The sequence below is a fragment of the Falco rusticolus genome, chromosome 12, assembly GCF_015220075.1.
Source record: "Falco rusticolus isolate bFalRus1 chromosome 12, bFalRus1.pri, whole genome shotgun sequence".
NCBI classification, from domain to species: Eukaryota; Metazoa; Chordata; class Aves; order Falconiformes; family Falconidae; genus Falco; species Falco rusticolus.
The window spans coordinates 22,467,864-22,485,813 of record NC_051198.1 but is presented as its reverse complement, the minus strand read 5'-3'; the positions used below and the strand labels follow the sequence as shown (position 1 = coordinate 22,485,813).

Genomic DNA, 17,950 nt, shown 5'->3' with positions numbered 1-17,950 from the left:
AAAAATAATCCTGTTCTGTAGCAGTGTAGGCATGCAAGTTTGTATGCATCCTTTAGCCAGAAAAGAACAGTTTAGTGGAAGAAGCAAAAGGCTGTGAGCCAAGAATAGTTCTAATCCTGTTGTGATTGGGAAGTTAACCTGAGTCTGCCTCTCCCCATGCGTAAAATGGGGATAATTAATCCTCACTTAACCATGTAAATTAAATAATGTTTCAACAGTGCTGCAAGTGCCACATATTAATTAATGCCTAGGTAATAAAAAAGGAGGAGGCAGAAATGGAGCACTTTGCTGCTTACCTGCAAGTTAAAGGTTGTGCCGCAAATTTAAAAGAGGAGATTTGGCACTTGGAAAATGAGACCCTAAATTATCATTCAGTCTCAGAAAAATTTTTTTCTCTCTCTCTCTTTTTCATATGCACAGCACCTATCAAGCACATGAAAGCCAGGCACACATCATTGTGCAATTCGTATACCTGAGTAAGCTGATGTTAACCAAGGAAACCCCATAAACAAATACATATAACCAAAGGTAAGGCAAACCTAATGGGAAGATCCATACCTTGAACACCTTCCAGAAGCAGATCAACCCCCTTTCTATAAAAGCTGAAAGCAGTTTCATAATCTTCTTCCTCCTCTTTCTTCAAGGCCAGTTTTATCAACTCGCCTGCTTTCTCCAAGTAATCTTGTTTGCCAGGCTTGGGTTTTAAGCTTCCAGTAAACAAACTATGGCTTTCCCTCTCTCCTTCGGGTTTGTTCCACTCCTGCTCAGGTGCCAGTGTGCTTTGTACTGGGGGTTCAGAAGTAAGGCAAAGGCCAACAGCTCTGCTGGGAGAACTTTGGTTGGATGCCATTCCATCATCTAACTCAGCAAGAGAGTCTACATCAACTGTCAGAGAGATCAGGTCACTGTCACTGGAGAAGCCTGGAAGTATAGTCAGAAAGACATCCATTACTCTAGATTCCTCATATACATTACCTCCAAAATTCTTTACTTCATCCAAAGATTTTAGCTGTCTTCTCACTTATGCAGCTTCCCAAGATTGTGCACAGCAACTCCCTGCATGTAAAGCTGTCTTTAAAATTATTTTTTAGTACCTATAGAAACATGGTTTTTAAAATTAAGATACCAGCTACACAGAGCAATTGGTCTTCATTTTAATACTGGGAATGAAGAGACCACCACCTAACACCCAACCTAAACTTTCAAAGACTGCTCACCATTGTGCTCCAGGAAATTACAAAACTAACCCTTTCTGTGTGAGTGCTATTAGAAAAGTCAATCAGTAGAATCTGAATTACTGTTGCAAGAAATCCCAACATACTGTTTTAAATCAGTAAAATGAAGCATTCCAAAACCAGTAAATTAGGAGCTTGGATTAACACTGCAACATGCAGCACTAACATCTACCATGTGTAGTCTTCTTCCTGTGCTAACGCGTGGTAAAATGAATTAGCTTACACTTTAACTAAAATTCGAGATAACGCATTCTATTTTACAATCACCATAAGGTAAAAGTATATATATTTATTGCAAGCTGACTTTCAGTAACTAAACCATGGCAACTTAGCAGGGTTATTTGGAAATAAATGGCAATAAAGGTATTTTACACCTACACCATTTCATTCTGTAAAGACTAGCATCCACAAAAAGCATTCACTCATAATTATCATTTCCTAATAATTTAAATTCCACAGATGTAACGGAAACAACTTCTAGATCTCACCTCCGCATTCCGACTGGCTCGTAAGTGTCACATCATCAAGCCCACTTAAATCCTTCCGAACTGAAAAGGACAAGAATGACAAAAATGTTTCTGACATCCCTTTGTACAACAGATTAGATGTTCACTTGCCATCAAAATGAAAGGGCATGACGCTACTACAGGTAAAAGTACATAATATGAAACTGCTCTTTGTCAGGCTATCAGAGATATCCATTTGGTAACACGCCATTAGAATTGTGGCAGTGGTATTAGATTTGCTATTACTCACTGCCTCTGAGGTTAAAAAACAAAACACAAGTGCTTGCTTGGGGGGGACTAATTCAAACTTCAGCACTCCACCTCATTTCAATAGCAGCAGCACTTTAATCCCTATTTCTCACTGCTCTAATGATTTTAAGGAGACTTAAAACAGGGACATACACACTAAAAAGGGGGGGGGGGGGGGGAAGGGGGGGGGCAGGGTGAAGATAACAGGCCAGATTTCAGTCTCAAAAATGTCATTCCAGACTAGTACCCTGCATGAGACATATGGAGCAAGCCACAAATTTGGCAGTGCCACCTGGATATCAAGTAGCAGTTTGTTTTATCACCTTGGCACATGTACCCACTGAGGCAATAAAACAGGCAACAAGGTCAAGACATTTAGCTGTTTGTACACACAGAGAAAGCAATTTCTGAGCTAAAACCTGGTGTCTGTTTTTTTCTGTATTATTGACAGTCAAGAGTTTTCCATATTATCAGATAAAGCATTCAGACATCTTCAAAAAGTATGAGGCAGCTGCAAGGACCTGACTCAAAGGTAACTCAAACTTTCTTTTTGATTTTGCAATTCTGGAGTCAGAGGGAGTTCACAATTTATGGAAGAGAAGCAGGAAGGCACTATAGAAATACTGCTTTTCTAAAAGCTAGTGAGAGGAAAAAGGCATGAAGGAGAACACATTACCAGCCACTCTTTGTCTGAAAAGCAAGCGACAGTGATACTTGGTGACACAAGACTACTTGAGAAGAGGTGAGGGTGCACAGAAGACAATGCTCCTGATCTTTTCAGAGGGACATAAAAATAAAGTGGCCATGCAGAGAAGAAAAGTGCCTGTGCAGTCCTGCAAGAAAGAAGGCAACCTCACAACAGAACAGTTGGAGGAAGACAGAATATTCGTTAATTACCGTATTAATAATGGGCCATTCGCCTGTCTAATTTAGGGACAGCAATGTCAAGTTTGGGTGTGGAGGACTGAGAATTTATGAAATAAAATAACATTTAGGAGTCCAGTTACTTGGTTCAGTGAAGAGAAACTGCTAACTAAGGAATGTATAGGTGGAAGCAGAGCTGACTGATGACAAAGGGTGCAGACAGAATGAATGGAAAAGCTGTGACAGGGGTGTGCTGGACACTCAGATTAGATGAATTAGAATGCACCCACACTGCATATTTCAGACAGACCCAAGTTCTCCTACACTCCAAACAAAACCGCATTTGATCTTCTTTTGCAGCCAACTTTACCAGAAGCTGTATGAACACAGCTAGCATGGCACAGAGCCTGAGCTAATAAACTTTGCTTAAGGTCAGGTTTAGAGCCCAGGTCTGGCACCACACAACCATAGTCATGGGGGTTCCAGTCAGCCCAAGGGGCAGGAAGAGTCTGAACTGTATATGCTTATTTCTGGGAAGATAACGTAAACATGGTAAAACATGAGGAGGGAAGAAAAAAAGAATGAAAAAAAAATAGGTTCCCAGTGAATTCCTCTAGAATTTGGCAACTGGTATAGAAAGACTTTTGGAGAGGAAATTGGACATTTGAACATTATCCCATTTACCCAGAGAGGAAAGACAGAGTGACTGTCAGGAATATGAGATGAGTATGACAATGCTGAAGTTGAACATGAATTCCTATACTTGTCTCCGTCTTGCACAATTTCACCAGTTATATGAGGAATAAATGCAGTTTCCAAAAATTGGTGGAAAACCTGGATAACCTGGCCTCTTGAAAAGCCGGTTTCTGTGAAAGCCTTAACTGCCAAACTGCTTTTACAAGCAAGACACCTATCGCTTATTTTGGTACAAAAACATTTCTACTACCATCAGTTTGTATCTTCTACCATTAATGTGCAGACATTCTGCAAGATGAACTTTGTCTGAAAGGAACAGATAAAAGTGAGAAAACACAACCAACCCTTATAAGCAAACACCAGCACCTGTTAAGGATTGACACTTCTCAGTACAACAGCTTGAAGGACCAGTGCCCATGTGGAGGCCCTTTCATGCTCACAAAAACTGACACAGTGAACTAGTCACAGTTGACTATGATAATCAGACTGGGGAAAATTAGATGCAGGCAGGATGCCCTGCGGAAAGGCAGGGAGAGAGGACTCAGAGCCGAGTATTGCCACTGCCATCTAGAGGCCTTAAAGACAGATGTTTCTTTCTGTTCCTAGTCTCCCTCCTCCCCCAAAATTTAATTTCAAACGTAAGAAAATATGAGCTGGAAGACACATAGGTTTTTAGAAAATATAACTCCACAAAAGTCACATTCGGCATCTGGAAATCCTGTGCTCTGTTGTTGCAAGTATCCCCTGAAAAGCGCTCCAGCCGATTCAGAAGGATATCAAAGAATTTTTCTACTTTACAGCATTTTTTCCTTTCAATATTTTATCTCACATAAAGGAAGTGTTTTTCTTCTAAGAATTAGTCCCTTGTGAATAGGGAATAGAAACGTTCATATTAAGCATTTTTAGAAGCACTTTTTCCTTTTATAAGGCACGGTGTAAAGTGAGTGCATTGTTAGAATCAGGAGCGTTAAATTTCACAGAAATAGTGCCCTTTTAAAGCTAGTTACTACTATTTATAACAACTACCCTCTGTATTTAAACAGCTCTATAACCTTCCCTTCACAGAATGAAATATTGTGGAGGCAATTAGTTCATTAACATCACAGAAGATACTACAAAACAAAATGCAAAACTCCCTGCCCACGTAGAACATATTATGCAACTAAGCACAAAGTTATTGACACAGAGAGATCACAATGGCAAGTTACACATCCTCAAGCAAAAAATAAACAAACCAACCAACCACTATTAGAAAACACAACTCTTATTCAAGCAGAGTTTCACCAAAGCAAATTCTATGCCAGTAAGACCAGAGGAAATTAAGTAGTTAAGAAAAAAAAACCACACTCTCAAATAAGCTTAGTAAGTATTTGTATAGTAATGTGTATTTACACATGAGCGTAAAACAGTTCCAAAGGAAAATCTGAAGGGCTGGAAAAGAATTTCTTAGAAGTCACAAGGATCCAAGCATACCTCAGAAATACGTAAGTATCTAAAAGACTGCATGGTTTAAGCTAGCTAGCTCAGCCTCCAGAGGCAGGCAAGAAGCCCTAGCACAGTATATATTTGGGCTGACTGACCCTACCTTACACTTATACTATTATTTAGTGCAAGTGAAGTGCCACTAAGATTACTTTACATGTGGCATCCAAGCCAGCATGTACATCTTTACACTGTGCTAAGGAAATGCAACCATAGGAAAAGGGACACACCTTCCATTGCCATAGCACAACCAGAAAACATTAGCAAATTAAGGAAGGTATTTCCAGCCTTCAATTGAACATAGCACGCACTGGCTCTAAACACACAACCTCTCAGACTTTAAAGAATAGGGAGACTTTCTCAGTAAACAAAAACTGCCAGCATTTTTTAAGAGACTTAAACAACTTGCTTATCTCCCCAACCCCTGCAGTAGGCTTTAACATTCACCATGCCCGTATGTTCACTCCATTTTAAAATAAGATACCAACTATCTTCTGGATTTTACTAAGCACTGAAAGCATGGTGACACCCAGAGCCTGAACAGCTGAATGAGAACCCTCTGAGATGAATGGAGGAGTTCAAATCTTAGACCTATTTTTCATGCTGCAGGCAAATTCAGACACTCATTCTTGTATTTATTGATCAATCTGAAAACTGTTTTAATGTCTGCAAATTTTTACAGCTTAAGACTTGGGTCATGATTAGTAGTGACCATCGCCACACTGTTCGCCCAACCTTTTGGAAGCAGGCAGGATCATGTACATTTAAACCAGAGGGTTTAGTTCAGTTAGCATCAAAAGCAGTTCTCTTTGAGCAACAGAGCACTAGGACTTCCAGAATGGACTAAAACACCCAGAAAACTTCCTCTTAGAAGCAAACTTCCAGCAGTACAGACAGAGCTCTGCTGAGCTCAACTTCTCTTTTCTTAATCCCAGCTCCGGCATTTCTGTCATACCAAGCAAACAGAGACTGGATGTCAGTGCTCCTACAAACATGGCTCTTGTCGTTAACGTGCTGCTTTAAAACAGATCACGCTATAAGGTTACATGAGAAAAGCAAGCAAACCTTCAGAGCTGCAGTCAGACAGGTTGTCAGTCAGAGAGTCAGACAGAGGTTCAACAGGACCAATCAATTCGGACCCATCATGCACCTCTCCACCCTGAAAATAAAGAGGGAAAGGAATTATTTAGCCAACGTGCACAATGGAAAGTCTCACTGTATAGAAGTGAGAGTCAAAATTCAATTTTCTAACCAGTGAATGCTCCATTACTTTAGAGTTAATGCATTTAATTAAACTATATAAGCCTGCAAAATAAACAAGGGCTTTTGATTAGGCCATGTCTTGTCTGGGTGCCACAGACTGTCCAGGTATCTAAACAGTTACCCACTGCAGCTTCAGAGCCCTGAACCATACAGGCTGCAGCAGGTTTGCCTGTAGACCCCAGGGTTTAGCAGGGAGAGAACAGAGATGCTCCTGCTCTCCTGCAGCACATGCAGTCTGTGCTCTTCAGGGCCCTTCAGTGGTGTTCCCAAGATCAGCAGATCCCTCCCGCACGCCTGTTTGCCCATCAGACTAGTGTCCCCACCATGACCCACTACCTTGAGTTCAGTCATAGTCAAGACTGAACAAACAGGGAAGACAAGGCCATCCCAGCATATAAGGAGGACATTATTCCCTCCCAAGCCTGAAAGAAATCAAAGGTAAGTGAAATAACAACAGAAGCAATTAATTGTACTAGAAATCACCTAAATGTTTCTTTTAAATTTCTGATTTGCATCTCAGATGCACATTTTCCATGCAACTTTAATAAGAACTGCACCATTTCCAAGGCAGTGTTACAAATGGGCACTAGTAATCTCCCTTGAACTAGCCCAGCTAACCTGCTTTTCGCACCACCCAGCCCATTTTGCTGGAGTATATAGTATACAGATACAGCACTCCCTTCACTTGTTTCTACAACTTCATTGTCCAAGTCCATCTCCCCATGGGTATTTTCACAAAAACCTGAAACAGAACAAAACCACCCACGAGCGAAGCTAAAAGACCCAGGACAAGACGGTGACTGATCGAAACCTAGGGCTTTCTTGCAGGAAAACATGGCACAACATCAGCTAACAAATGAGCCTAAGTTATTAAACCTGCATAACTCCCCTTGTAGACATACCTGCTCTTACAAAAATTAATGTCTTTCCAGTTTTATTCATTCCCATGCAAAGCCAGAAAAGGTCCATTAGAAGGCTACAATTAATACCTTTGTTAAGGAAGGGAAGAAAGCTCTAAACAAATACCCAAAACCACAGGAGTATTTCCAAAGAACTGAAAGAGTGCAAATGCAAATAAACTGAAAAGCAAAATATTCTAACTCCATCTCCCATTTATCATTGCCACCAAACCTTAAAGAAAGTTATTTTAAGTAAATAAGTCTGCAATAACTACATCATGAAAACAAGTGAAGATTTTTAAGCTTCGCTGCAATTTTGCTTTTGCATATGTATCATTTAAATATACGTAACAATTAATACACTTAAGTCCCATCTCAGCCAGATGAGTTGCTATCATGTTTACATGTAAATTTATACTTATGTGTTTGCAGAATGTTAGACTAAGCTACTGAAAACAAAAAGGTTTGAAGGAACTACTGAAAACAAACTGCTTCAGATGTAATAAAGAGGAAGTTTGGATCAACATATTGTCCTAAAATACGTTTTAGAGAATGGTTCTTACAACACTGCACAAGCAGCATGTTTTTACTAGTTATATGCCAAATTTGTTGTCATGAACCTGAATCCGTAAAAGGCCATAAGAGAACAGTCTATACAGTCTTCCTTCCTTTCATTTAAACCACAAACATCTACATAAAACACAAACAGTGACAGTATTTTAATAACTTCCCCACTGAACACCTGGATTTAGTATCACAGGTTTTGCTCACTGTTCAATAAACAAAAAATCCAAATCCCTTCACCTGAAGTTCCTGTAAAACTTTCCACTTTGTACAGGTGTGGCATAGGGTTTTTTTAAAAGCCCCATTTCTAGAGTGAATGGAAAACTCCCAGTCACTTCACAAAGTATGTCAGATCAGCTCACTGTCACTCCGCAGTTTAGTAAGTAAAGCAGAATCAGCACTATACTTTATTCATATCAGTAAGAAGCAGATACTTATGCAAATACTAACAAACCTTAAAAAACTCTTCAAGCTGTTTGCTGTTATACAGAGCAGGGATATTGGCAGAAAACTGCAGCAGATCTTCAGCACATTGCCTTCTTTCTTCAATCACAGTTTCATCAAATCGCCCTGGAACAGACACACAGATTGACAGTTTTAGAAATAACTACACATTTATTTTGCAATAATAACTACCACACACACAAAAAAAAAAAAAAAAAAAAACCAACCACCACACAAAACACACAAACCCAAGACAAAAGCACCTTCTGAAGACAATGCCCTGAGTCTATAAAAGTCGTTCCAATGCTTCAGGAAGAACATACCAAGTCTTCAAACTTCCTATTCTCAATTGTCCCTAGAGTCCCGTCTTCTGCAATCCACTCGGATGATGAAAGCTGGCAGCTACAACAAGAATCCTTCACCCTCTCATCGTAAGAATATGTGAGGCAACACTCTTGATTAGCCAAGAGACACTAACGGACGTCCAGTGTTATCTAACAATAAATGATACATGCACAATTTGACAATATGCCAGTCAGTGTCAGCCTTGGTTACGGCCCAAATCCTGTAAGGAGCTGAGCAATCTTCACATATTCTCAAGAACAACGCACAATATGAGTGGATAGTAAATGAAGTATTGCTAAAAGCCCCCAAACAGATCATCAATTCCAAGGTGCCATTTATTGAGGAGACAAAGTGTAGGGGACATGGTGAAGCCCTGCTACGAGGCACTGAAGCTTTCCTCTGATGTAGCTCCATGTAGACAGGGTCTCATCTCCTCCTGGATTCAAGAGGTAAGCAGAGCTGGGAAACAGCTCATTTACTAAAACGTATGATCCTTCCCTTTTCCCTACCCAACACTCAAGACATTCCAATTAGAAAAAACACATTTAAAAAACAATCCCACAGTTCACCTGAAGAGATTTGCTTCTCAGGAGAAAACCCTTGGATTGCTACCTTAAATTCACATTCTTCACAATTGCACACAACTTATTTTAGCTTTTCATATCAACATCACTTTGTTGTTGAAATAGTTACAAGTTTACAAAAGGAAAAGGGCAGAGGTTAACAGTAATAATTGGAGGAGAACAGAACAGATACTGGAATAGCTATACAGAGGGAAAAAGAGGACTGGGAAGACAAGTTCAAGAAACAGTATTGCTATAACAGCATGACCAGAAAAATAAGAACCACCTGTGACAGCTCTGTGGCATTAACCTTTGAAGAGGACAAAAGAAACATTGAACATAGAAGCAAAATTCATTTATACTTAGAGCAAGCAAAAAAATAATCCCAGAAAAGAAGTATCAAAGCAGGATTCTTTCCAGAAATTCTTCAAGTAAATAGCTCCTGCCCATGTGGTACCAGAAAAAAGAAAATAAAACTAGAAAGACACACGCATACTCACAAGATCACAAACAAAGCTTTTAGGGGTTATTTTTCCATGAAAGAAAGGAAAGACATCGTTGGGCTAATTTTCAGCTGGATCAGTTCCATGACTTGTTCACCCTGCCCTTTCAGCTGTACAAACAATAGCAGCTGTACAAAAGAGCTAGCAACAAGCAAGGAGAAAGAAGGCAAAGGCAATGCTACCACGTTGAGTGGCAACACTGAAATCAGGCCCCATTAAACTGCTCAAACTTCCTATGTCTTCCAAACAACACTGGGGGTGCATTAGGGCTTTTGCTTCATTTCATGCAAAATACGGTATCGTGAAAAAAAAACCTTCCCTCAGTAAAGCACAACAGCACAGGCCAGTTAAACGAATCTATAAAATAACACAAACACTGTTATAATGCAACAGAAAATCAATCACAGAGAAGTAAACACCTAACAAGGCCAGAAACAGGTAACTTTTGCAAGAAAGTAATGTGCTGTTTTTCTTGGCTTCCTAGGGAACTTTTCCCCACTTTGCTTCATCATCAAACCCAATAAAAACTAGTTTTTCTCATCCACATCTCAGTACTTCCACTGGACACCAGACAGGACATGTCAGGACCAGCATTGCCAGGCTGACCAGAGCACGTTCACCAATTGTCCAGGAAACTGCAAACCCCACCAGTATGAGCCGAGCCCGCGGGCCCTTGGTAGCACCACAGCACATGCTCTCTTCTTACTCAGCTGCTGTTTCACAGACTTTGCAGAAATATAATTACATTTGCAACTGCCTTCCCTCTCAAATTTAGCCACATGAGTAAGAGGCTTGACTTTCTGACAGCACAATTACATAAGCCTTATTTTCTTAGGAAGCTGAGCTAAAAAAAATGAATACATGTTTGAACAGAGTTGTTGAAACATTAGTCACTGTCACATTTTCCAGCTCATCAGCATCATGATATACTATCAGGACAACCACTTACAGAACTAGAGGACTTGGGGGGAAGGAAGAACATAATTCAGTACTGGTTTGTTCACAGACTATCTGGCATCTTGCTGGCAGTTTCATTCCCAGCCAACCCTGACTAATTCCTTCCCTCTCTCCCTTTTTTCATACTTTCAAGCAATCTTGTATTGCTCAGCACCTTCATTACTACCTTTCTCAATCAGATGTTCAAAGGTGCTCAGATACCCAGCTGACTCTTCAAACATTTCTATCAGGAAGCCTTTGTGCATCTAAATCAACATTATTTCCACAATTCTTTACATCTCTCAGACAACATGGAAGCTTCACTATATGTCCATGTCTTTCCAGGGTTTTAGGAAGCATCAACTACAATCTTAGCCTATGGCAAATGCATTAGCACAGTTCTGCTACTCCCTCCAGCAGTTTTCCATTCAGTATTTCTTATACAAATGGAAGCCAAACGTAAATTCCTGTAAAGAGAATCCACAAATCATTTTGTGGAGCAGATCTGAACAAAACACCGAACAAAACTAGTGTTCATGTTTCAGTTAGTTTAACTCTCACAAGACTTCCAACTGTAAATCACACCCAGTTCTTAAATATGCTACTTCATTTGGTATTTTCAAATTCCAGAAGTATCCTTATCTGAGCTTTATAATGTGGATCACCTCTCTGACTCACTGCTAGCAAGTTGTCAGTATCTGGTGGGTTTTGGTTTCTTTTTGTCAGGGCAGGGGGAGTATTTTTTTTTAATACTAGAATACATTCCTGCAGTTGTTAGATACAACACATGCTGAGTACAGATTTACCGGTATTCTGGCAAAATGCCATGTATAGCCAACATACGGGAATACTTAGTGTCAAAAAAAAAAAAAGTTTGAAAAGACTGAAGAAATTATGCATATTAGGGTAAGGAGAGTAATCACTACCCAAAAATAGGTATCATAATTGCTGCATAACAATTCAGAGAAGTTTTAACTGATCTGCTAGGACATTTTAAAGTCCCATGCTCAAGTTCATTATGTTCTCTGCATAAAATGGGCGGAAAAGGTTCAAGCAAAGTACAGAAACAGCAAAATTATTTCTTTTTCCCACCCATAACAGGTTTCATGCTTTGATGTGACCAGCTCTATTGTAACAGCATATAAATACATGCACTTGCACTTTGTAATTATCAAAAGCTGTAGTATACCACATGCAACATAGGTCAGTTCTGTGGGTGTGGCAAGCCTTTGGTTGCATGAACTAGGGAAGCACAGCATGACCCATTTGTTTTTAAATACGTCTCACACCATCTCCTAAAACTCTGCATGCTGAACGTGAGATTCTGCTCAGGTTTAATACTTCTACTACAAGCAAGTCTGACTGTCAGAACCACCAATGCTCATTTTTTAAAGTGTACTCTGCTCAGAACTATATATATATACATTACTTAAAGCACACACATATAAAAAAAAAAATCAACAATAAGCCAGCAACTACTGGCAATGCTAATTAGTAACTAGTTTAAAAACTGCAACAAGTGCAGTATTATCACAGGAGAGAAACACTGCAGAAATGCTTCATTAAATCAGCTTGAAAACAAAAGGTCTTAACAGAGGTGGACCTTGCAGCTCACCTCTAACTAGACTGAAATCAAGTTTGTCAAAACTGAAAAATCTACTAAGATTACATTTTTCCTCTAGTACAAAAAGTATTAAGACTGATCTGCAGATAAATGCTCTAAATTTAAATAAAACACACAGCTTTTATTATGCGTAGAAGTGAGACTGAAGGATGCACAGTAAAATTTTACGCGTAAATAGAAACCTAATTCTTAAATTGAAGAGTCAGACATTTCTGTTCCTTTCAGCTATGCATGAATCATTTAAGATTTGTTTTTACATTACCTCCTCTTCCTTGTATTCTTCCATGGCTCAGCTTCATTCAAAGGTAGTGGGCTTTGTTTTGGTTTAGTTTTATTTACAAAAAAACTCTTTGAAATTAACTACATTGAATATTTCTGTAATTTCCTTCTCTTACAAGGTACATTGCAGTCACTTGTTCACCAAATACAACAGAAGAAGGCTGTCTTTCAGAAGAGATTTCACTCAATTCTTCCTTTGCTTACAGGGCTAATTAATGTAAAAACAGCTAATTTGCATTTCTGAAAAATTAAAATTATTTAATATATTAGAGCCCACATTTTCTTCCACCCTGATTCTCTTTTCACCCTTCACTTTCCTCCCTTATGAGCAGCTATCATATCTTCCAGGTGAAATTAAACTATGCTTCGCAAATATTAGCTTTGTAAATACTTTGTCCAGGGACCACTCTATAAATCAGATATAAAATCACGTCAGGATGAAACTAATACTATATTCTCTATTTCACCATTAGGGCACAATTTCTGACCCAGCGCAGAAACTTATACCACTTCCAACTCCATAAATAAGCAAAAATAAAATTGCATGAAATTTGATTACAGTGAAAGACAATTTAAACTAGGAATTTTACCCAGCTCTGCACAGAGCCGTAAAATCTGCAACAGAGTTCTGACTCCTTCCCTCTCACTTAGTTGGCCCACACAAGAAAGGGCTAAGTCAGAGGCTCCCTAAAAGCTCTAGGGGCAGATTAGACTTGGGTTATAAACTAACTTCAACTTGTTCAAGTCGTTTATGTCAGTATATTCTTTAAAGCATCTCAGTCCCGTGCCTACACACGGCAGACATCAAAAACAAACAGTAAGTAGTGAAAATTACACGTCTATGGCAGTATTTGGTCCTGAAACAAAGGGAAAATTTGTGCTTTCCAGGCTGAGGTTTTGCCTCCAGCGGGGTTTCATACATTTTCTCGGCACTCAAGGCAAAGGAGGGCCAGCAAAAACTACAGAACTGTAACCCCAGGCAGTATTACATTGCTGTCACACAAAGTGGTGGAAAAAAGGCTGACTAAACAACCTCGGTTTTTGCACTTTCCAAACAGACAGGCTTGACTATCCCAAAGTAATAGTAGACGCCAAAAAGAAGAAAAAAAAAAAAAAAAAACCCCACATCAAAAAAAGTAGAATACAAAATAATTTTAAAAACCCAAACAAAACAAAAAAAATGAAGAAAAAGAAAACCACACAGACCAAAAAAACCCACTAAAAATGCAGAAAAATCATGAAAAAATGCTAGGATACACAAAAGCACACAAAAGCTTATACTAAAAGCATACAAAAATGCTAAAAATGTTTTGCACATTTTTCTATGTGAAGTATGTAGTAGAACTGCCAAAAGCATACCAGACACTGAAACACACTAAAACTGTGACACAGGGAAAAAACACACAAAAACATGCAATAGATGCATGCCAAAAAATGTGCAACACACTGGATGCTAAAACATGCTAATATGAGACAGAAAGAGTGTGGGAAAATACGCTCTAGATGCATGCTCAACATCGCTATAAATTCTACACAATGAAAACCTTCAAAAATCTGTGCTAGATGCATGCCAAAACACACCAAACGCTGAGTGGATACTAAACCATCCACAACACAAGGAAAAAACATGCAAAAATACATGTGACAAACATGGAAAACAGGCACAACACATGGAAAACATGCAAATACACACAAAAGCAGGCACTACATGCATGCCAAAAAGCACCAAATGTGCTGAACACTAAAAATGCTAAAACAATATGGAAAAAACACGAAAAAGGCATGTGGTAACAGAATGCAAAAAACAAAAACCAAACCCATGCTGGATGCTAAAAACACCTAAAAGCACATCATAGATGCCTACAAAAAAAAAATGCTGAAAGTGTGCTGCAGGTTTAAAAACCCATCAAAACATATTAGAAACAACCTGGCAATAGAAAACAACACTGCTACCACACCTCAGAAACAAACAAAAAAAACCTTAAAACTTGGCAAAAAAGAGTTTGTGGGAGATGCATGCCAAAAAATGCCAAACTTGCTAGATGCTTAACACACCACTGCAGCAATGCCAAACATGCTGTGAAAACCCTTTAGGAACCAAAACTCACACCCAAAATAACAATGCAAAATTCACACCAGAAACCTTGCCAAAAAAAGAGCATACGTTAGATGCATTCACAGAAATGCCAGATAGGCTGGACACTAAACACTGTGCAAGGTGCATACAGAAGCTATAAATATAGGCTGAATGCTTTAAAAAAACAAACAAACAAAAAAAACCAACCCAAAAACCACACACAAAAGAACCAACCACCAAACTAAAACAACTTGTAAACACCACGAAAAGACCTTAATAACCCCAAAACACCTAAGCCTGGCCAAAAACACCTTACAAACTGAAAAGTCTGCCTAAAACCACATCCAAAAAAAGAGCACATGGTAGAATTATCAAAAAAAAAAAAAATGCCAAACATGCTGGAAGCTTAAAAACCTGTTAAAATGCCTGATAATTGCATGTGGTGCTCTGCAGTTAGCAACGCCAAAAACACAACAAATACACTGGACACATTAAAAAGTGCTGCAAAATTATTTAAAATCCACTGAAAATCATGCGGTACATGCATGAAAGAAAGCTACACTTAAGGAACACCAGATACTAGATGCCAAAAAAAAACCAACCAACAAACAAAAAAACAAACAGAAACCCCAGCCACACAGAAACATTGCAGCAATGCCTTAGGAACCCAAAACCACACCAAAAAAAGCATAGAGTTCATACCAGAAACCTTGCCAAAGAAGAGAGCACACAGTAGATGTTTGCCGAAAAATGCCAAACGTGCTAGATGCTCAAAATCACACAATGTACATTAAAAAACCACACAAGCTGGATGCTTGAAAAAACAAAACATACTAAAACACCATGAAAATGCCTTAGTAGCCCCAAAACCACGTTAGAAACTAAAACGCCTGCCAAAAACCACACCAAAAAAGAGCACATGGTACAAAAAAAAAAACAAAAACCCACCACGAACACCAAAAAGCACCAAACATTTTGGACTGACAGCAACACCTCAGAAATGCCTTAGAAATACTCGAAAAAAGAAGTGGTAGGTGCATGCCAAAAAACACGAAGAAATCCTGGACACAAAGAACGCCACAGCCATGCCTTAAACAAAAAAACCACAATACAATGCATGAAATCCTCATCAGAAATCTTGCCAAAAAAACCTAACCAAAAAAGCACGTGGAAGATGCATGCCAAAAAACCACTAAATATTAAAGTAGGTGCACACCAGAAAAAAGCATCAAGACAGACCAGACGCTTTAAAAAATAATACGCTGGAACAACTCATAAATGCCACAGAAATGCTTTAGTAACCCCAAAACCACTTCAGAAATCAAAAAGCTCAGCCAAACCTAAACCAAACCAAGAACACATGGTAGATGTAGGTAAAGAAAGGCCAAATGCTTCTTGGACACCTAAAAAAAAAAGATGACATTAAAATGCCTGGAAAAAAGGCTTGAAAGCACATGGTAGGTGCATGCCAAAAAGCACCAAACCCATTCCAGGCAGCAACGCCTTCAAAACGACTCAAAAAACACTCACAAAGCATGCGGTAGATGCATGCAAAAAAAGATGCCAAACATGCTGGACACATTAAAAAAATGCTGAAGAGATGTTTAAAAACCCAGTGGATGTTGTGCAATATATATGCACACCAAAAAAACAGCAACAGTTTGTGCTGAACACAAAGAATATGTGCTAAAACAAACAACAAAAAAAAAACCACTACACCACCATTTATTTTATAAGCACAACATACTGCTAAAAAAAAAAAAAAAGTGTGGTAGCTGTAGTTCTACATGGAGTCATACCACTTCACTGAAAGTCCACCTATGGCTCATTCACAATGACATATACATCAGATTTAAGTTAAGACCTTTGACTTTGTCCCATGTATTTCTCACAGAGTCACAATACTCTTACAGGTTGTTCTGGTGAAATAGTTAACTGCTATATGTAAAACTGACCTCAAAAGCCTAGCCAATAAAATTGATAATTACAATCAAATTCCTAGAATAAAATCCTTTTCTGCAACAGCCACCTGATAGTTTACTATAATTCATTGCTAAAAATCAGACAGCTCATGTGAAAATCTTTGTTCACTGCTCAAGTGCTGTTCACAAAGCTATATACACGTTATGCTCCTGAAAACAAGGAATGCATGTTGTGAAGATACAGGACATATATGCCAATAAATATCTGAGCTAATATTTCTAACATGGAAGCAAGGCTATAACCACCCCTGTCAAAAAAAATGAATAAAAGTATCAAGGTATGATACCAGCACACCTACAAGTAAGACAACACACTAAAAATTGAGTAGTAAAACACATGGAAAAGAGTTCCACGCAGCTGCAAAACAAGATGTATTTGTAGATACTGAGTCAAAGTATTTCAGTGTCAGGAAGGAATTATGCTTACCAAATACTATTGCTTTAGCAAAAGGTGGAAAGAGTTCTGTATGTCTGCATAGGTTTTTATGAATTTGCCAGAGATCTTTGTGCAGTTTCTTAAAGTCACTGTATCTCTTCCAAACGACTATCTGCAGCAGAGAAAGGGGAAAGAAGTGTTAGTGAGGTTGTTTGCACTGCATCACACCACAAATACAGTTTTTTAAGCAAATCAGAGCTCTACCTTCAGCAAATATGTTTAACAAAAATAGACAGTCTGAACTACCAACTGTTTAACAACCATTTAAAAAATGGTCATCTGTCCTTAACACCAATTTTGGCTAAAAAGACTACAGTGCATAGAAAAAAATATGAAGTAAAAGCTGAAAGAAGGAAACAGAGAAGGCAAAGGCAGCACCGTTTCAGTCACGCTGAGATCCAGACCTACACAGGGAACCAGTAAGAGAGGAAAAAAAAGCTGAATAGTAGTGTTGCGCTATCCAGCACTCAATAGCATGATGTGCTTGGTGCAGCTGCAAGTATGGGGAAGAGACAACAGCAAAAGAGAAAATGAGGGAAGAGAAATCAATACAAGTAAGGGATTCTTAAGGACAGCACATTGAGCATCCAGAACTATAAACTAGCTTGTAATTTATGTAAAACACTGATCAAGTGTAAATGCAAGCCCACATTTTAAATGGTTTGTTACTAATAACCATGATAAAAAATTGATTATGTTCCTTTTGAAATCTAGACAGAATCTCCAACTTCAGGAATGCAAAGGCAGCATTGGTTCATTACACCAGCTTTTCCTGATCCATCCTCTCCAGAAAAAGGTAGTCATCTCCCAGCCAGGTATCCACCTTATCCTTCTTCCATCTCCTTCTTTTTATTCCTTCCATTCAAGGCAGGAGGAGAACCCAACAGGAGAGTCATGCCAGGGAAAGAACTGAGCAACAAAATTTACATTTGACTGCTAAAAAGTTTGCCATCGGGATGAAAAAAAAATGGACAAAGACATTTTATATCTTGGTCTCATTTTT

The 17,950-nt window shown here is 38.8% G+C and overlaps 1 protein-coding gene across 9 annotated transcripts in view; it reads right to left on the bottom strand.

Moving 5' to 3' along the window:
• The window catches only part of RPS6KC1 (ribosomal protein S6 kinase C1), a 91,227-nt gene that overhangs the window by 64,941 nt on the left and 8,336 nt on the right, over positions 1-17,950 (bottom strand). For all 9 annotated transcript variants that reach the window (XR_005106936.1, XR_005106937.1, XR_005106938.1 and 6 more), the window contains exons 3-7: positions 16,939-17,059; positions 8,213-8,328; positions 6,098-6,191; positions 1,724-1,783; positions 559-921 (exon numbers count right to left, since the gene is read on the bottom strand). Coding sequence is in view for 6 of the 9 variants with exons in the window: in XM_037405138.1 (XP_037261035.1) it covers positions 559-921; positions 1,724-1,783; positions 6,098-6,191; positions 8,213-8,328; positions 16,939-17,059 (754 nt within the window). In the remaining 3 variants the exon portion in view is untranslated. The remainder of the gene's footprint in view (positions 1-558; positions 922-1,723; positions 1,784-6,097; positions 6,192-8,212; positions 8,329-16,938; positions 17,060-17,950) is intronic.